The sequence below is a fragment of the Pelodiscus sinensis genome, chromosome 9 (assembly GCF_052426305.1).
Source record: "Pelodiscus sinensis isolate ZL-2025 chromosome 9, ASM5242630v1, whole genome shotgun sequence".
Taxonomy (NCBI): domain Eukaryota; kingdom Metazoa; phylum Chordata; order Testudines; family Trionychidae; genus Pelodiscus; species Pelodiscus sinensis.
In genome coordinates this window covers 6,410,284-6,431,193 of record NC_143060.1, presented here as the reverse complement: position 1 = coordinate 6,431,193, position 20,910 = coordinate 6,410,284, and the positions used below count along the sequence as shown (strand labels likewise).

The 20,910-nt window shown below is 44.6% G+C and overlaps 2 protein-coding genes across 10 annotated transcripts in view; both read left to right on the top strand.

The window, feature by feature from the left end:
- Positions 1-3,649, top strand: part of STIL (STIL centriolar assembly protein) — a 30,423-nt gene extending 26,774 nt beyond the window's left edge. The window contains exons 15-17 of the mRNA XM_014575188.4: positions 133-325; positions 1,094-1,344; positions 1,938-3,649. Coding sequence (XP_014430674.3) covers positions 133-325; positions 1,094-1,344; positions 1,938-2,760 — 1,267 coding nt within the window. The 3' untranslated portion in view covers positions 2,761-3,649. The remainder of the gene's footprint in view (positions 1-132; positions 326-1,093; positions 1,345-1,937) is intronic.
- Positions 3,650-4,509: 860 nt separating this feature from the next.
- Positions 4,510-20,910, top strand: part of TAL1 (TAL bHLH transcription factor 1, erythroid differentiation factor) — a 41,367-nt gene continuing 24,966 nt past the window's right edge. Inside the window, exons 1-6 of one of the 9 annotated variants that reach the window (XM_089780408.1) lie at positions 5,952-6,063; positions 7,164-7,230; positions 7,620-7,701; positions 12,584-12,747; positions 17,549-17,968; positions 19,524-19,615. In XM_089780408.1, the coding sequence (XP_089636534.1) occupies positions 12,734-12,747; positions 17,549-17,968; positions 19,524-19,615 (526 nt within the window). In that variant the 5' untranslated portion in view covers positions 5,952-6,063; positions 7,164-7,230; positions 7,620-7,701; positions 12,584-12,733. Of the gene's footprint in view, positions 6,064-7,163; positions 7,231-7,619; positions 7,706-12,583; positions 12,748-12,930; positions 13,717-17,548; positions 17,969-19,523; positions 19,616-20,910 lie in introns of those variants that run through there. The other 8 variants (XM_075935935.2, XM_075935937.2, XM_089780407.1 and 5 more) reach the window with 8 other exon arrangements.

The window sequence follows — 20,910 nt, the reverse complement described above, 5'->3', positions numbered from 1 at the left end:
AGAAGATTTTTTCCAAGATTTTTTTGGGAAAAAAAACCAAACCCCTAACATTTCTCAATCTTTATGAAAATCAAGTTAAATAAAGGTAAAAAAAATCAGTGGTGTATTAACTCATTGTTCTGTCTCTTTCAGGAATGAGCCAGTTTCCTCAGCATGTGCTCCAAATTCACTGTTAGAAGAAAGCGTTAGCATGTGTTTACAGACCGGACCCACAGAGGGAGCTACTAACCATATGGTGACACCAAATGAACCAAAAACTGAGCATGCTGTTCAATCACTGCCTAGCCACGCATCGGACGATCAAAAGTTTTACCAGGATATATTGGTAAAAGTATTATAAGCTCTCTGACTGTCTTTCATATCTTGCAGTTGTTTGCCAGTTGTTCTTTGTTGTGCGTTCTCATAACCAGAATGGGCTCCATGCAGTAAACTAATTTGGCTTTCCCATGGTTGAAACTGTGTGTGATTGTCACATCCATTTCTTCTCTCTTATGTTTTCTGTGAGGCAAGCTTGTGACTTGCTTTTCTTAGTTGTGTGTAAACTCCTTCTGCTCCTCCTTCCTTTCTTTTTATATAAATGGTGTGTTTTATTTTGTACACCTCTTACCTCACACTGTTTAGTGATAGCAATCGACACAAACTTGGGAAATGCAGCACTGCTGATTTTTCTCAGTTGTATTGGGGCAATGCTATTAAAAATTGTACCTGCTAAATTGCCCCAGACTACGATTTTAGGAGAATATAGCAGACTTTCTACTAAGATGTTTTGTTTTCAGTTGATTGTATAACTACATAAGACTTCAAATTAAAAAGAATGTTAAATTTACCCATTTGCACACATTTCCATTTTGAGCTAATGAGTGCCTTTAAGTTAGTATTAAGGTACTTAAGAGTCTGTTCATGTCTAAATACGTGTAATTTAATTTGGCTTCTTTGTCAGAACAAGTTATTTACGAACCTAGCTGTATTGTTTGATTTGGCATAAGTATGCCATAGATAACACAAAACTGGATTCTGTAATAATGGAGTTTGTCATGTTGCTGGGCGTTTGTGTGGACCAACTCACCATGCTTATGCTTTTTTCTTTATGCAGGGTCAAGTAAACCACTTCTTAAAGTTATCCTCTGAAGAAAGTGATCCTACATCTACAAAACAAGGAATGGTCAACAGTGATGATACCACATGTCGGGATATTAATGACCCAAAGGAAAGGAATTCAGTATCAGGCCTGACTGATAAAGAGAGTGTGATTAGTGCAACCCTTAAGCAATTAAGGAACTTTGGAGTGAAAATTGAATCTCCTAACAAAATGAAGAGCAACGCATACCTAGTAGAGAATGCCAGGTAAAGTGTTAGCCTTCACTGCTTCTTCTTTCAGACAAAAGAACACCTAAAGACCATGAGACCCCAGTAGGCAAGGAGTAATGCTAGGCACTACTAAGGCTTTTAAGAAAAGACCAGTGGGAAATGGTGGACTTGTCCAAAGTCACCCAGTAGGTCTGTGACTAAGTTGGAAATAAAACTGAGGTCTTCTGAGTTCCTGGCCAGTTCTCTAATCACTAGGGCATATTGAATCTCTGGGTAGGAATCCGCTAACTATTAATAATTAGTTTTTTGGAGGCTTATTGAACTGTTGGTCTTATTTGCAAAATCATAAAGCCTGCCTGGGGCTTCCTGTCATCATGTGACACTACCCGAGTTGAGATCAGCATTGGATCAGGGTTTATGATGATCTTCAATCCTCTAATGGACCTTTCTCTGCAATGTAGATACTATTAGATAAGACACACAACCCTACTCTCTAAGGTGTGTGCATATTATGTGAACAAATAGTCTGCTTAAAAGTATTTGGGGAGCGTAGGAAAGAGGAAATCGCAATGGAAAATGCACACAATATAAAGCTAAATTAATTTAATTTTCTGTGCTTTGTGTTCTAGTGTATTGGCCTGCATAAATCCTGAAGCTGTGATACCTGGACTAAACTACATGTCATTTGTTAATGTCGGCATGAGTGGGTTAACTCCTGGTGGAGTTGATCTGAGTATGGAGGCAAATGCAATAGCACTCAAGTATCTAACTGAAAATCAGCTGTCACAGCTTTCTCTTAGTCACACAAGTGAAAAAAATCCTGAAGACTCATCTTTCCAAAATCTTTTACATGCAAATATGGACAAGAGCATGGTGGGTCTTAGCTTAATTTCACCAAACAATATGTCCTTTGCAACCAAAAAGTACATGAAAAGATATGGGCTCCTACAAAGCAATGACCGTAGTGAAGATGAAGAGGAGCTGCAAACTCAGAACTTCAGCATCTCTAGCAGTAGCAAAAGTGAAGGTCTGTTGGAGACTAACGTTAAGCCCATGCTGTTCTGTAAAGAATCCTCTTCTGAGGGAGTTTGTGAAAGATTATCCATTAACCTGAAACCTTGCAAGGAGTCAACTGGAAGTTATTCTGTGCCTGAATCAAATGATCCAGTATTGAGAAATATTACAAATGAGATCTTGCCTCCAAAAATACTACCTCAACCAAATGAGAATTCACAACAGATTCTGAAGGATTTAAAGCCAAAAGCTAAACTTATAGCTGGGAAAGTAGAGTTCACTCAACAACCTGACCGGGAGAATTTAGGAAATATTCGTATCTTCCCAAAAAATGTACAAACTCCCACCCTTGAGACATTAAATCAGGCAGACAGCATGAGTTCAGTTGGTACCTTTCTTGATGTAAAACACCTCAGACAGTTGCCAAAGTTGTTCTGAACTTAAAAAAAACAAGACTGGCAATCAGCATTTATTGGATTTGAAGCCTTCTCAAGGTTGAACAAGATTAGAAGCCAGTATGTTGTCTTTATTAGGTCACTTAGCTTTCTTGGCAACAAATGACTACCAAAACTGAGTATGTAATATACTGCTGGTCTACCAGATGCTCAGTTGGCAAGGACTTGGCAGTCAGATTTTAAAATGCATATGTTTCTTTATTTACAGTTTGGTTATATCTTTAATATGCAAAAGGTCAATTCAGAATAGTCTGGACATAAGCTGTGCTCTAATATTTTGAATGATTCCTGTTTCCTAACTTTTCAATTGTTCCATTTTTAAACATTATTGATATTTTTATATTTTTGTGCTGACTTTGAGCTTACAACATAATGTATGGGTGAGGGGTTAAATTCAAATAAAACGAATGCACTGACTTTAAAATCTATCCAAACATACGGGGTTACTGTATATGGAAAAGTATAACCCTAATTTTAATTAGTATAAAATTATTTTAAAATTCAACCAAGATTGCACATATAATAGACATTAAATACATCATGAAACCTAACAAGGAAGTCAGTATAATTTGCACTTAATGTTTATACCTTTGTGTGTGTTTTTTCCTACTTAATGAGTGTCTTCTATTTATTTGAAAAGTACGTTGATCATAAAAGGCAAAGCAAATCCATAAGATACAAAACTGAAATATTGATGTGTGGGTTATTTATGTTTGTGTTGTTTAAGCCTTGTTAAAACACTTACAACTTAGCAATCACAGTTACCTGTAAAACGAATGACTAACCTTAAGTAAAATTGCAAGTATGTTCCACATGGTTTCAAACTTTTTAACAACTCATCTTCAATAAAGAGAAGCAAACTGATTGGTTCACTTTGTTCTTCTATATTAATATGTAAATTAACCGTGGTCAATACCCTGGAGTACATTACTGAAATAGCTTTTTTTTTTTTTGTAATCCTATAAGATGTATATGTTCGTTGAGTTCATGAATCTGTAATAGATTATTTGTTCTTTAAATGCTCCGTTTTTGTAACGAGGGTTTTAGAGACCTGGTCAACAATCAGTAGATTGGGATCTATTGGTAAATCTTGGTGTCTCTGATGGGGTCCTGACTGGTTTGGCCAGGATATTATCAAGTGCTGGCACTTCAGTTGCACCTCCCCTCTCTGTCATGCTGCTCCTGCCCTCTGCCTTGGAGCTGTCCCCCTGGGAGCTCCTGATTGCTGTGCAGGGCGTGGGAGGAACAAGATGGAGATCTCTGATGTCAGTGTCCCTCCTCCCCCGCCCTCCACTCCTGCACCCTATCTCCACACACAGAAGAGGATGGAGAGAGCGTGGCAATGCAAATCGGTCACTCTCACAAACACACACTGTCCTTCACTCATCTCCTGACCCAACACATACATGGGGGGGTTGTTACTATTTTTACTGCTGGCAAAGTGTGTTAGTTTTGGGTTTGGACTGGTCTGTGCATTTCATACTTTTCATTTCTCTCTTGCACTTAAATTTAATTCTTTGAGTAGTGAGTTCTAAAATGCTGAACCTGTCCTGGCTGGAGTCATTATCGCTGTGGTAATTGCTGCTCCTTCAAGTGGCTGGAGTGTCCCTGCAGCCCCTGAGAGGCAGAGCAGGGGGTCTCCACATGCTGTCTTGGCCTGCAGACCACTCCTGCAGCTCCCATTGATCAATGGGAAAACAAACTCCTCCCTAGTGAAGGAAATGTCTTTAATGGATCTAGTTTATGCTAAACCAGCATTTTGGTTACAACTTGTTTCAGTGCAAGATGGATCAGTGACAGGTTGTGTATGATGGTAGATGGGACCTAAGTTTCATCCTATTTCAGGAGCTAAAACCCATTCCGTCCTCTTTCACAATTCATAACTCGGGGAACAGAAGACTTGCTCCTGAGAACTCCTTTCACATTAGACCACCAAGCCATTTGGAGAAATTGTTGGTTTACCACTGCACTCTTGTTTAACATGAATTCAGTGCCGTGAAGGCAGACAGCTTTCTCCCTGACGCTGTGCTTCCAGTGTGACCTTGAGGAACTTTCAGAAATGAGAGAGTCTCACGACAAGCATTGGATATGGGTTGTGGACAGTAGGTTTTCTCACTACCACTTGCACTGGAAGTTGTTGCAGTGTGTGAAGAAGATAATCATACTAATTCCTTTCTGAATGTGAAGCAAAACCTTTTTCTAGAAGTCTGACACTTGATTTGGCCCAATTGGAATCCAGGACAGTAAATATCTTGTGACAATTCTTAGGAATGTTTATTCTGATTAGTATAAACTCTCATGCTTAGAACACAAGCCAGGTGCTCCAGATGGAAGCCCGCAAGGGGCTGTGGCATTGCCTCATGGCAGCTAGAAAATCCAAGAACAATTCTGCAATCCACAAAGCTGAGTAACATGCTTAAGAATGAAATCCACATGTGCCAGCCCAGTAGGCCTAAGCTAGTCAATGGGAGATGCTGTCTGCTGAGGGGCGTACCTCTGCCACACTTAAAGATAAGTCCAGTCAGCAAAGAGGTGCTTAATGTTGCTAGTGGCCTATGAACGGGAACCAAATGGACGTCTTAGGAGCCAATAGTGTTTCTTGCTGGAATGAGTCTGTCCTGCTCAACACAAAAAAGCAGGAGCAATAGGGCGCTCAGCTGAAATGTGGGACACCCAGCTTGAAATTGCCCCTCTGGCAGACAGGACCTGAACAGAGGTCTCCCCATTAGCAGAATGTCTCTTAACCCCATGGTTAGAGCATTCTGATGTGCGGCTCTTTCTCCTGTTGAAGCTGTTCTGCTGAGCATAAATAATGAGTTATTGGAGTGGAGGAATTGGACATCCCTCTGCTCCCCACAATTACTTGCTAAGCTTATCTGTAGTGGAATATACTGGTGTTGCAGAGAAACTTGACTTTTTCTCGGTAGTCCAACCCTTTCAACAGGTTAGCATGTCTGCTTGTTAACATCAAGCTGTCCACGGAGGGTGTGTCTACACTAGACTGCTGCAGCTGGCCTGTTCCAGTTATCTTTCGGCTGCAGGGTTGTTTCATTCCCATGTAGATTTCTGGACTCTTGACTGAAGCCTGAGCTCTGAGACCCTGTAATAATTAGAACTGGAGGAAAATACCAAGAATATGTTGTCCTGCATTGTGAAATAGGGCAATGATGAGTTGGCCTCATGGGTTTTATATCTCAATTTCTGCTTCTGTGCAACCAAGAGATCACGCCTACTTTCCAACTGAAGGAATCGCTCATGCTGTAACCTGCCTCACAGTCCCCTTGAGGTAAGTTTCTATCTCCTAACTTTTGGCCCTACTGGATGTGACTGGTAATTTTTAGATCAAGATGATTTTGTTGTGCAAAACTGGAAGTGTAAGAATATATTAAGATATTAACTATTTAAAGGGAAAAAATACTGGCATCAGCTCGACTCCAGTGGTCTTGATGTACATACTTCTGTCTACGCTATGACCGGCTGTATCATGTCAAAAATGGATTATTTAATTAACAATATGCTTCCTTTTGGACCCTCTGGCACCCTCCCCCCGTTGCCACTATATTCTGAAGCAACCTAAGAACCTTTTCTTAGCTTCAAATGTCTAGTAATCGGGTGTAAACACGCTAGCTATCTGGATGTTTTTGCTCAAGTGACAATCAAGTGGCATTTGTGCTATATGTTGCCAACCCCTGTTTTAGACTTTGTCGACAAAAGATTCTTCATACCTAGAATGGTAATTAAAAAAACAACCCTCAGCTGTCAAAGCACATAATCTTGAAGCAGGATTTGGATTCCATGGCAAATTCCACAAACCATAGAATCATGAGATGAACAGGACCCTGGATGAGTGTAACATTAGCTGGTATAGAGGAAATAGCCCTTAAAACCATTCCTCTTTCCATAGTGCCGTAGTACATTATACTTCAGAGGAAAACAAAACTTGTTCTTCAGATTAAAAGCTTCAGAGGGTAACCTAGTTAGTCTGTATAGTATAAACTTAAAAAGCAACAGATAGTCGGGTAGCACTTTAAAGACTAACAAAATATGTAGATGGTATCATGAGCTTTCGTGGGCACAGCCCACTTCTTCAGATGACCAGAGTGTTGGATGTCCAGAACTACATTATCAACCTACCAAATGATTAAGATGCTAATGACTCTTTGTCTGTATAGTATCTGGTGTTAGTACTTTTCTTCTCTATTGCCCACTAATAGTTCTTATCTGCTTCTTTTGACTATCCAGTCTTTCGGTGAGTATGACTATTTGTTTTTCCTGTTACATTCCAGCTCAACTTTCCCCTTGATATTGTTATACTTACTACCTCTTCTTGTTTTCCCCTCTCCTCCCATTTTTTCTTTCTTCCCCCTTCTCCCCTATTTATTTTAGTTCTGAACATCCAATACTCTGGTCATCTGAAGAAGTGGGCTGTGCACACGAAAGCTCATGATACCATGTACGTATTGTGTTAGTCTTTAAAGTGCTACCCGACTATTTGTTGCTTTTTAAATTTCTTCAGATTAAGTACAGTTTGGAAATAAAATGGGCCACTGGGCTATTCGTGATTTCTTATACTGCTAGATAGCCAGGAATTTTCAGTGAGAGTGGCAATAAATAAAAACAGGTGAAGACTTAATAAAAACAGATTGGGGGCAGAGGGATGGTATTAGCTCTGGTTTGGTGTAGGCTAGAGTTTGAATGTAAACAAAGTGGTGTCAAGGGACAGAGCTCAAATTAATGGCATAAAATTTAACTGAGCAGTTACTAATCCAATCAGGTAGGACTAAAATAGCTGAAGTCACACAATTTTTCTATTGTTTCTAAGTGTTTGTACTTTCATCACAGGCAATGGAAAACTTGCACCCTGGGGATTTTTTTCCCCAAACTGTTTGGATCAAATTACTTGGTGTCAGCACCCCTGCCATCTGTGAGTAAGCACGTCTTTGTAGCTGAATTACCTGCCCTTCCTAATTCACTGGGAGTGTGTTGGTGGAGGCTAAGATGTGTAGGCTGTATACTACAAAGAAAAGTTGGGAAAAGATAAAGATACGCAAACTGCAGTTTGTCTTTCCACTTTTCTTTTGGGAAAAACCTCCTCTTTCAGCACAACCCTTCTTCCTCCTACAATGAGGTTTTCTTAATTTCTTTTGAGAAAGTGGACTTGTTCCTTGGATAAGAGCTGCAGCATAGTATAGCCTAAGGGGTTGTGACAAATTGGTGGAGATGTCAGGGTTTCTTTTATTTGAGTCAAATAGGATCCACCCAGGCTCTGGTGCTACAGGATGGTGATGGTTAAAGTTCTCTGCAAGGCATTAGCCCCTGGGCATCTCCCCTGAAATCAGCCTGCTTCTGCTCCAACGCAGGGGTCAGGGGCAACCCCCGAGCCACAGCCCTTGCCCAGTTGTGTATGTTCCAACTCGGCACAATGTATTAAAAGGGGGTGGGGGAAGATACAGCTGGCTGCAATAATTCTAAGGCAAGGGGGCAACTCCCATTGATTTCAGGGGCCTGCAGAGAGTGTCACCTAGTTAACTGATCCCTGAAGCCACCTGGCTTTCCCCGGCTGGGTCCCTCCCTCCCCGCGGGTTGGGGATCGCTACGGGGTCTGATGTGAAAGTCCTGGGGCGCGGCTGGCTAGGCAGATCGCGGGCACAAGAGTCTTGACATCCTCCCCCTCCCAGCCCCGCTTCCTGGGGCGGAGAGGAGCCGGCCTGGAACGATCGTGTTTCCTGCAGGGAGCTGCGAACACGGCGCAGCAGATAGCCCGCTGGTCGTGACTGCCGTCCCTCGCCATCAAAGGCCGCCGGGCAGGAAACCGGTCCGGGGTGGGGAGGGGGTGTCTCCTGCGGGGGCCTCGCCGAGGCGTTTTAGGGCGATTTCAGCCGAGGAAGCTCAGTGACACTTTGTGTAGAGGGGGATGGGGGGGAAGCGCGTTTCCAGGCCAGGTGGGATACTTTGCTGGTTGGCGATGAAAGAATGTGTATGTGTGTGCGTGTGCGCGCGTGTGAATGAGTGTGTGCGCGTGTGAATGAGTGTGTGCGTGTGCGCGTGTGAATGAGTGTGTGCGCGTGTGAGTGAGTGTGTGTGCGTGTGCGCGCGTGTGAATGTGTGTGCGCGTGTGAGTGTGTGCGTGTGAGTGTGCGCGCGTGTGAGTGAGTGTGTGCGTGTGCGCGCGCGTGTGAGTGAGTGTGTGTGTGGGGGGGTGATACATAGTTTCTGCTCGTCCTTCCGCTGCAGAGAGCGAGCTGGATCTCTGCACGGAGCGGGGCGGGCGATCGGAAAAGCCCTCGGTGTTGCGCGGCTTGTGTGTTTTGCGCGCGCAGCTCCTGCCAATTGCGCGGCTAACTGGCCGGCGGCTTGTGCGCGCCGGGAGCCAAACGCATTGGCCAGCCTGGCTGTAGGGGGAGGCGAGGAGTCAGGGTCCAGGACAGCAGGGGAGTGGAGGGGGAGGGAAGAAAAGCAGATGATCAGCCCGGCCCCAAGTTGGGGGGAAGCACGGTTTGTAGTTGAGGCTGAGGGCCCAGCGGGATCGGGCCCCGCGAGGCTAGATACACAATTAAAGAGCTGGGGGACCCCGGGGGGGACCTGCTGCGTGGCTTGTAGTTCCTGCTGCTCTGGGCGAGCCAGAAATGATCCGAACTGCGCGAAAGGGGGCCTGTTTTCAGCCACCGGCTTTCGTGGGGAATGGGAACTGGGTGCCTTGGGCAGCACGTGGGGTCTGTGAGCGGTCCCAGGCCCCTTGAAAGCTACACACCGCAGCGCCTCCCCTCCCCATGGCGTTTGCAGTGTAAGGGCTTGGACACACACGTCTGGTTGCATCAGGGGCAAGGGGCTGCCTTGAGAAGAGCCAGCCTCTCCTGGAGGCATCCCGTCCAAGGCAGGGCAGCAGGAGGTAACAAGGTGCGGGGGGGGGGGGGGGGGGGACGTCCAGCACAGCCCCTAACAAACCAGACATCCACTGCTGCGCACCTCACGGCTCCGCTGGCCCTCCACCCACCCCCCGAGATACACCCGGCCTCCAGCTGTTATAATGCAGGAAACAATAAACTAGCATTGGGGTGTTAGTGCCCCAGCAATACAGTCAGTTTGGGAGTCATTTTCCGGATGACATTTAGAATCATAGAACACTTGAACTGGAAGGAACCTCAAGAGGTCAAGTCCAGCCCCCTGCCCCCTCCCCAAGCACCATAGATCATCCCTGACAGGTGTCTGTCTAAACTACTCTTAAATATCTCCACAGGTGGAGGAGATTCCACAACCTCCCTGGGCAATTTATTCCAGTGTTTAACCAGCCTGACAGCAGAAAGTTTGTTTTTCCTAATGTCCAACCTAAACCTCCCTCGTTGCAGTTTAAACCCATTGCTTCTTGTCCTACCATCAGAGGCCAAGGAGACCAGTTTTTTCTCCCTCCTCCTTGTAGCACCTGTTTAGGTACTTGAATATCACTATCACGTCCCCTCTTAGGGTACTCTGCACAGCAGCACTGGCTCAAAATAAGCTATGCAATTTGAGCTCTGCAAATTGCAAAGCTTGTTTCTAGATCATCTATTTCAAAATTTAAAGGCTCTGTCTACACAGCACAAAATGTTGAAAACACCCTCTAATCCAAAACAACCTTCATTCCTTGTGGAATGAGGCTTACAGGGACATTGGAATAGTCAGCCTGTTCAATTTCACAATAACAGGTTTGCTGTGAAGATGAGGGGTAGCTATTTTGGGATACTCTGGTATCCCGAAATAGCTTTGCAGTGTAGATGTAGCCTGATCAGTCTTCTCTTTTCCATACTGAACAAAACCCAGTTCTTCAGTCTTCCCCCATAGCTCATGCTTTCTAGATCTTTAATCATTTTTGTTGCTCTTCTCTGCACCCTCTCCAATTTCTCCACATCTTTCCTGAAATGCGGTGCTCAGAACTGGACACAATACTCCCATTGAGTCCTAATCTGCAGAGTGGAGCAGAAGAATGACTTCTTCTGTCTTGCTCAGAACACTCCTTTTAATGCATCCCAGAATCATAATGTAAGCTGGCTTCGCACCTCCACAGCCAGAGCTCAATACAGCTATGCACAAGCCCCAGCTGAATTCCCTCTGGGTTTGTCTACACTACCACCCTAGTTCGAACTAGGGTGGTTAATGTAGTCATACGAACTTGCAAATGAAGCCCAGGAAATTCAAATCCCAGGCTTCATTTGCAAGTTCGTATGACTACATTAACCACCCTAGTTCGAACTAGGGTGGTAGTGTAGACATACCCTCTGTTATTTGCTTTAATTCTTAGTTTATTGTTTGTGTGTCCCGCTTGGTGTTGTAATGGACTGTGTTTTCTTCCTATTGTTTATTGGCATTTATGTAGGACCTCTCACTTCTGGGTTTATTTTTGCAAGACTAGTTCTGAGATTGCTCTTTCAATCGAAGTTATCAGCAGGTAATTTTGTCTTGTGTATTTGCGAAGAAACAGCAGCGATGCCTGTAAAACGGTTGGTTCTTTCTTGTTATATTGTATTGTGGGTTAACTCGTTGCAAGAGACCTCACAAAAAGCCAGTGTAGACACTCTGACTGATCCAGGTTTATCTTTTCCCCTGTATGAATCCCCTGCACATTGTCCTGCTTAGGTTTAAAAAGCAAACGTAGGGTACATCTACACTGCAGAATAAGGGTGAATTAAGATCCCCATCTTGAGCTACATTAATTGCATTGCTGAAATCGAAGGACCTTGACTTTTGGCGCTATCCACACTGCAGGAAGTTGAAGAGAGAACATGCTCTTTTCAGCTTCCCTTACTCCTTGTGAGAGAAGGATAACTGGCATCAACTGGATTGCCGCTTCTCAGTCAAAATGAGCGTGTCTTTACTAGACGGGCAGTTTCGAACCCTGGAAGATCCATAGCAACAGCTTCCATCTTCACTGTAGTGTAGACATACCTGTATTTCTGAGAAGGGCCAATCTGCTGTAAAGGACAGAGACCCATTTTCCACCTGATCTATTTCATAAATTGCACTAACTTGTTATCTTGGCTGATCATTCTGGTTTCAGTCTTATCCTACTGTGTCGCATAAGATTGTCTTCCCCCACCCCGACCTTTCCACCACGCCTTTCACAGGCCAGCAACATTATATCCAGGATGCTTTGGTGTTTTCCCATTTCAAGTTGATTTGGCTTTTTGTTCTCTCCCACATAAAATCCCCGAGCCCCACCTGGCCCGCGGAATGTTTTTTTAACCTCAGACCTCAGCCACCCCCTCCTAAATTTGATCAGATTAAATTGAAACTAGAGATCTCCCCAATTTATGCCTGCGGTGAGAAATATCAGAGGGGGGAGGGAGGAAGCTTGCTTAAATGTTCCCTGCCAATTTGTTTTATTTACCCTATTGTCCCAGCCAGCCCCCTCCCCCTCTCTCAATATCGCCAGCAATTTATTTTGGCTCATTAAATTTAATTAAGAACTGAGTAGGTGTTCCATATTTAATCAAAAAAATGCAGGGGCATAATAACCTCCAAGAGGACTAAAATAAAGAATTGCTATTCAAATGTGAGCAGTCATGGTGCATTTTTTATTCCTCTTTTCTACGGTGTCTTTTTAAGAGCATCTAAGCACACACACAGCAAAAGCTATAAGGCAGGCATTCCAAAGTTATTCCTATGCATATCCCTGCAATAATTTTCCGCTTTCCTTCGATAAAATTGCCAAATAATAATGAATCATTTCATAAATAATGGGCTTAGAAGCTTATCAGGGCAGGCGGGCCATTGCTCGGGCTTTATCTCTGTTGGCCACATTGCTTTAGTGTTCCGTTCTCCATACTAAATAGGAAACTGGACGTGATGTGGAATTAGATCCTGCCCGAAAGAAGCCAGCCAGCGCTACCGTAAGAGAGAGAGAGAGAGAGAGAGAGAGAGAGAGAGAGAAAAAATATAGCAGCGATGAATAGGCCACAAAATGGCTCCACTCACTTTTACCAATGAAAAGCAAATGGTGAGTATATGGATCTATGTCTATAGAAAAGGGAAAGCGTTCTATTTTGCGCATTGTTTTCAGCGCTTCCTGTGGGAGATTCTATTTTCACATTTGTTGCGCCATATGAAAAACCGCGCAACGATTTTTTTAAAAAAATCCGCAGTTGTTTAACGGGTGGCGGAAGGGGGAGGGGATGGATTTTTTTTTCTTTTGGGGGGAACATTTCGTTGGGCACATCGATCCCCCCCAAAGCCGGAGATTTCGATGCTGCGGAGAGGAGGCAGGGGAAGCTGCCCTTTCTTCAGGGCAGATGCACAAGCGGAGGAGAGATAGGGGTGGGTAGGTGTGGGGCAGGCTGGGTTTTGTTCCGCTTTCCCGTGATCTGGTTTTGCTGCGGAGCCGGTTCGTCGGAAAGGCCCTGTTGGGATCGAGCTGGCAAGAAGCAACTCCGACATAACGTTTCATTTCTTTCTATTTTGGTGTCAGTTCCTAGAGAGGAAATGAACTAATTTTTGGATTAATGGGTAGATATTTCACGTCAGCTCCACAGTGCTAAGACAAAGAATCTAGGACAGAGGTTCCGACCAGCCCAACTAGGAAGGGAGACGGGAAATGAAGACTTTAACCTCATAGGATCCCAATTCCCTTTCTTCCCTTGTTTTTATTCTCGTACGAAAATTCGCTCCGAAAGAGGCAAATAAAATCCGATTCTCTGCAGAGGCGTTAAAAGTGTGAACTATTCTGAAGGCAAAGAGGGAAATCGGTTGGGATATTTATCTATCTTCCACCGAGGGAAAAAAAAAAAAAGAAACCGTTAGTCTTTTTTGCTCTTGCATTTGAACAGGCTCGGGAAATGAGAAATGCTCTCTAGAAATGCTCAGGAAAGAAAGTGCTTTGGCTTTATGGATGTTTGAGGCTGTGGCGTGTATTGAGCTGTAATTTTGTCTTGTGTATTTGCGAAGAAACAGCAGCGATGCCTGTAAAACGGTTGGTTCTTTCTTGTTATATTGTATTGTGGCTTAACTCGTTGCAAGAGACCTCACAATGAAATATTTCCGCTCTGGAATGTTAGAGAGAGAGAGGGGAACAGACAGACATTTTAAGCAAAGATATTAACTCAGAGCGTGTATAGATCCTTCAGGGTTGCTTCACATAAGCCCTCACAAATACCGGGATTTTAAAAAAAATCATGCGGATTAATAGTTAATTGTATGCTAACGTGATTTCGAGGAGGGAAATATTTCTGTTGTGTGGCTGGGAATGAAAATAACGGCTGTTCAGAATCGGATTCCATCTTCACCGCTCGGTGAACAATTCTGGCAAAGACAGTGCCAGTATTAAAACCGTCCACCTGTTTATTCGTCCTCCACTGCCTTTTAGAGTCAATTTGGAAGGCCCTGCACCGTTAAGATCATTTCTGGAAATCAGCAGACACGTTGAGCATCAATTTGAGAAATTCTGGGCGGACACAAAACCCTTTGGTTTCAGCTATAGTCGAGTAACACAAACAAATCGTTTGGTTTATTTCGACCTCTATGCCCAATGGGCTATAGAGAGAGAGAAAATCTTGTGTTATAAATGTATGGCGTTTACATTCATGTTAAACGCCTTTATTAATGTACATCAATAGGAAGAACAAGATTTTTAAATGTATTCTATCTATCTATCTATCTATCTATCTATCTATCTATCTATCTATCCCCATACACCCCATCTATCTATCTATCTATCTATCTATCTATCTATCTATCTATCTATCTATCTATCTATCTATCCCCATACACCCCATCTATCTATCTATCTATCTATCTATCTATCTATCTATCTATCTATCTATCTATCTATCTATCTATCTATCTATCTATCTATCTATCTATCTTCAACCTCTCTCTGTCTTCCTCCTGTCCCACACTTGTCTGTTTATCCTGTCCATCCTTCCACTATCTATCTATCTATCTATCTATCTATCTATCTATCTATCTATCTATCTAGAATAAATATAGTGTGTCTAGACAGATAGGGTATGTTTCTATCGACCTTATTAATAATATAAATATCCCTGTACACATTGAAACGAAATAATATCGATTTTTAAATGTGGGGTGCAAATCCCAAGCCCAGCTCACGCCTAAGGGGACATTATATTTGGGTCGGGTCGCCCAGTCAGTTATTTCTGATTGGCTAGGGTGGTGTTTGGCAGGCATCCGTTGCCACACACCTCTTCCCCAGCGTTTGCTAGCCTAATGCCGATTTCTCCGGCTCCAAAGGATTTCATGTGCTGTTGATCTAAATGAACCAGGGCATTCTCTCCCTCCGCCCCCCATCCACCCCGCCGCTTCGGAATTAGCAGCCGTGAGTCGGAGAGAGTCTTTGTTGGCACCGGGGACTCCAGGTGTTCCTATTTCTCACGGATGCGAATCGCTGCTAGCTATGCCATTTTTTTTTGGAGAGGTGGCTGGGAAGGGACCTAGGTTTTTTTGCAGGGCTTCTCTGCACACGCTTTGCCCCGCAGAAGCAAAGGGAATTAAGCTTAGGGAGACTGAGTCTGGGTTCAGATCACTGGGCCTCCTTTTTACACCCGCCCTGGAGCGAGCAAACCAAATTACAGGAGGAAGCGAAACGGAAATCCTTATTTGTCAGCGTGAAATGCTTTTTCTGTGAAGATACATCCAGGTGTTCGTCTGATGGTAGATGAAACAGATACACTAGTCAACCTCTTTTCCAGCTGATGGCTCCTTGGCTAACGGATAGGGAAGGCCTTCACATGTACCTAATATATTTTGGATAGACCAGATAGTACAGCTGTAGGATTTGGGTCTTTTGGCCCGAATGCATGGGCCATTCGGCTTCCACCAAAAACGTACAGTATAATATGTCCCCAAAATAGGAAACATCAAATAGACCCGATGCTGCGTCCTTACTCAAGAACAGGCACCAGACTAGACATTTGTTTTGGAACAATATAACGATTTCCCGTTGCTAGGCGCATTTGATCTGACTTCACATCCTGGCTGCTGGTCCTTTGAAATGAATAGGAAATGTAACATCTCTCTCTCTCTCCCTCCCTCCCCCCGCGTTGATCGATCTAATCTTCCATCTAAAGTATTGGCTACGTTAATACCGAACTATTACATTCTTATATTTTGCAGCCAAACCATGGTAGTAACGTATAGATGTGAGTGAATTTATTGCAGGCTCCTTAGGCAACAGAATCATCACAATAGCTTTGGTCAGGTGTGTGTGTGTGTGTGTGTGTGTGTGTGTGGTGTGTACAAATATACACATTCTGTATATATTTCTTGGCAGAGTTATTGTGGTCACTATGTTGCATGAGTAGCATTTACTACTTCAACTATATATCTCTGTATAACAATATAAGTACCACAATGACTTTGCTGAGAAATATATACATTGTACCTCAAAATGTAATGGTTCGATATTAATGTAATTGTAATAGAATGTAACATTACTTTAATAGCACACTACTATAATATAACGCTATATATTTATATATATAAAATCACTGGAATGTAATATAATCGCCACAATGGCCCAGTATTTTACAGTCTCTCTCTGTGTATGTACCTATAACAGTGAGTGTAGGTGCCCATACAGAAATATAGCACTCATCCAAACAGCTCTCGAATTAGACTGTTACAAGCCAGTCCCGTTACGCCCAAGCTATTTCTAGCTGGCCCACAAGATACCGTTCATCTTCCCATCAATAGTTTCCATGAGGCTGGGTTGGGTTCCAGGGTGTAACCGCCGGGAGCAGCAAAGCGGAGTTTCCTGTTTAGCTCTTTCCTTCAGTCGGCATTAAGGGCAACACAACGAAAACCCCGAAGTTCTGCTTTCCCGCTTGGGTGAAATGGGTTCTGTTTTATACACAATCCAGGCCGCGCCTCCACACCCTGGCGCGTCTTCCCTCCCCCTCTCGGCCCTGCCAAAAAAACGGAGAGGGAAGAACCCGATGCCAGCTGCGGCTAAAATCACCTGCCCGCGGAGCAGCAAACGCCGGAGCAAGGAAAGGACCGTGGGGCATAAACGGGCAACCCAGAGTTTAAGCTAAGGCGCCCCCCTCCCACCCCGCTCCCTCCATCGCTTGGCCACATCTGTCCGCGGGGAACCCTTGTCGTTTCACCCGTGGGATGAAATCCGAGCCCCAGCCAGGTCCAGGGGAGACTTGAATGGGGTTGGGATTTCATCCCTCTTCCTGACCTGGCGGAGAAGCCAGCGAGGCTGGGGTCCCCATCTCTCCCGCGAGCCAAAGCATCGTGTGGCGGATTCCGCTGCGAATCAAGCCGGGTTTTGGCTCCCGGGCGGAACAATGGGCCGCTCCGCTCAGCTGGGCGCTAGCCTGTCGAACTGCAACATCTGGCACCCCTCGCCCCCTTCCTTTTCCTTTTCTCCTTCACCCCCTTTGCCTTTTTCCTTCCTCCCTCCCTCCGTCCTGCCTTCCTTCACCCCCTTTGCCTTTTTCCTTCCTCCCTCCCTCCGTCCTGCCTTCCTTCACCCCCTTTGCCTTTCTCCTTCCTCCCTCCCTCCGTCCTGCCTTCCTTTACCCCCTTTGCCTTTCTCCTTCCTCCCTCCCTCCGTCCTGCCTTCCTTTACCCCCTTTGCCTTTCTCCTTCCTCCCTCCCTCCGTCCTGCCTTCCTTCACCCCCTTTGCCTTTCTCCTCCCTCCCTCCCTCCTTTTCCTTTTCTCCTTCACCCCTTTGACTTTCTTTCTTTCTTTGCTCTCAGCTGGGCTCTAGCCCGTCTGGCCGGGGCGCCCTCGGCTCCCCCACGCCCCCTCACCTCCTCTCCTCTCTCCCCCCAGGACGATGGAGAGGCCGCCGGCCGAGCTGCCCCCCAGTGAGGCGCGGGATGCCCGCCCCCCCCAGCAGCACGACTCCGGAGCGGAAGGCACGAGCGAGCCGGAGAGCAGCCGCGGGGGGATGGAGGTCCCCGGAGATCCCCAGCTGCTGCTCAATGGGGTTTCCAAGGAGACCGGCCGGCCCTCCCCCGGGCCCCCCGCCGCCGCCGTGCCGGTGATCGAGCTGGTGCGCAGGGACATAAAAGGCCGCGAGGCGCCCGGCGAGGCGATGCAGAGAGCGCCGGGCAACGAGCCGTGCAGACCCCCGGCCGATGCCGCCTGCGACGCCCGCATGGTGCAGCTGAGCCCCACGGCGCTCCCCTTGCCCGCGGCCGGCAGAGCCATGCTCTACAACATCGGCCAGCCGCTGGCTGCCATCAACAGGTCCGTGCCCTGCCCGCCCGCCCGTCTGTCTGTCCGCCCCGCTCCGCCAGCCTCCTGCTCGCCCTTCCCGCTGTCTCCGCAGGCTGGCAGCTTCTTTCTTTTCTTTTCTTTTCTTTTCTTTTCTTTTCTTTTCTTTTCTTTTCTTTTCTTTTCTTTTCAGTGTTACATTCCCCCCTGTTTTGTTATAAGAGGGAATCTTTAGGACCTTAAAAATGCAGGATTGTTTCTCTTCTTGTGTCTCTTCGACCTCTCTCTGTCTTCCTCCTGTCCCACACTTGTCTGTTTATCCTGTCCATCCTTTATCTATCTATCTATCTATCTATCTATCTATCTATCTATCTATCTATCTATCTATCTATCTATCTATCTATCTATCTATCTATCTATCTATCTATCTTCCTCCTGTCCCACACTTGTCTGTCTATCTATCTATCTATCTATCTATCTATCTATCTATCTATCTATCTATCTATCTATCTATCTATCTATCTATCTATCTATCTATCTATCTACATCTCCCTCCGTCCCTCTCTCTCTTGCTCTTTCTCTCTAATGACTTTATAAAAGTCAGAGAAAGAGAGAGAGGGATGGAGGGACAGCTTCCAGCTGCCGAAGTTTGCAAGGGCCGAGGTTGTCTGGAAAAGAAACCTTTCTTCTATCTGGAGAGGTAATATTTGTGCTTGCATACTTCTTTGGTGGCAGAATGTATTTGTGTGTAATTTTGCAAAGCTAAACATCTAGTCTAGCCCTTGGAGCAAGGGTAATATATACAATTAGATATTGCATACATTAAAATCATATTTAAATGTACTATTTTAAATGCAAAGATATAAATGTAAGCAATGCAACATTTTTCTACTGGATTTTTGTTTCTTTGAAGACAATTTCTTAGCTCTATGCAACTGGGCAAGATGTGTGCAACCCTATAAATAATCATGACAGTGGGATGAAATTGCTTCAGAATATGCATTATATGCAGTGTATGCATATCTACATGCACTGTGTGATGCAATTATATAATGAAATGCAATTGAGTTTGCTCTCATTCAGTACAAATTAATAGTAGTTCAGCATATGTGTGCTAGAGATAGCATCTGGAGAAACCTGTCCCAGAGGTAGTGGTTATCAGGTTGCCTCCTGTCTTAAAAGACTTGCAGGAAAGCACATATACATGTATTACAGTTCTATCACCTTGCTTGACAGACCACTGTAATGATATTTATATACATGTAAATGTATGTACATTGTGTGTCTGTATAGCTATGTACATCCTCCCACATGCATACATCTGTCCTCAGCTGGGGTAAAATGGCACTGCTCCATCCATGTCAAACTCCCTTTGATGTCAGAGCTATGCTGATTTATACCAGCTGGCCTATGATATCTAATAGCGCTTCTTCAAGTGGCCATGGCACAGGGGCCCATGGAACGTCCCACGAAATGTGCAGTGTCCATGTGGAAGAACTCTAGCCACGTGGGAACCCCCTTCATGAAGCACACGTGTGTTTTCTTCCTCAGTTTCCCCCCTGACTTTCCTTTTGCCCCTTGTTTGCAGTGGGTTTTTTGGAGAGCCAGACGCCTTCTCAATGTACAACAACAACAGAATGAAAAGAAGATCATCTCCTTATGAAGTGGAAATCAGTGATGGTGAGAACCTTTTCCTTCTTCCCCTCGTGGCATGTAGAAAGTGCAAAGGGATGTAGCCGGTGCTTAATGTCCACCTCCCTCCCACACACACCCCCGCCTCCGGACACAAGAAGATTGTTTAGACCAACCGGAGTTGTGGTGCAAAACAAAGCAATTAAAGCTTGAGAGAGAGGATGACACAACTCCTTCTGTCTGATAGTTTCCCCTTGCCCTGGTCTTGGCTCCTGGATAATGAAGCCAGTATTGTCGGCGCCATCTGGTAACCAGTTTGATGACGGATGACTTAATAATATTGCCCCAGTACAGCAATGCACCGGAGCAGGTGTTTCATCCCATCCCTGTTTTGCAAACCCCTTGTTTAAAGCTACTTTTACACCACAGAGCTCAGGCTGGCTTGGCCCCCTAGTGTAGATACATACACAAGACAGAAGTTTTACTGTCAGCGCAGGAACATCCCCTCTGTGAACAATGTTAGCTGTGCTGGCAATTGTGGTCATCTGTCCCATAGCTGCATTTACACTGGGGATTTTGTCAGCATAGCTCATTTGACTAGGGACTGCGTTTTTTCTCACTCCCGCCCCCCACTCCTAATTGACACAGCTTTAAGTGTAGACCAGGCCTAAGACTCATTGTGGCATGAGAGACTTACATGCATGCTTGAGTGCTTTGCTGAACTGGGCCCAGTGTTGTTCTGATAGGAAGTAATTCAAAGACACTTCAGCAAATCATCATATAGAGGCTTGACTTGTGCTAGAAGCTCTCAAGCAGAATTTCCCTTTGAAATTGACCAGCTCTGCTCCCAAACAGATGGCCCAGAGTTAATAATAATAATGATCATAATACTTAATACTAAATTAATACTAAAATAAACAATACATTTAAAAATATTTCAAAGTACAGCATGGGATAATATCTGACCACCTACCCCTGCACAGTCCTGTTGCTTTCAGTGGAAATGCCTGTGTGAGTAAACACTACATCGGAACAGGTTTCCAGATAGAAGTCCTTGGTTTTTAAGTCAAAGCCTAGAACTCTCCACTCATATCCGTGACAGATGTCTATATCAATAACATGATAAAAAGAGAATACATTTTAATTATAAAACTTTGACGTCCACAAAAGCCAGAAAACTCAGTTACTTTCATTAGTCTTTCTTTTTAGCTGACTTATTTCTCTAATCTTTCCAAATAAAACCCCAGCCCCCCACATTTCAAAAGAAAGTGATGATGCGAACACAATGCTTGCAAAACATCACTCCAGTCTCACTGCATTTATGTTATGTCCTTTCCCTCCAT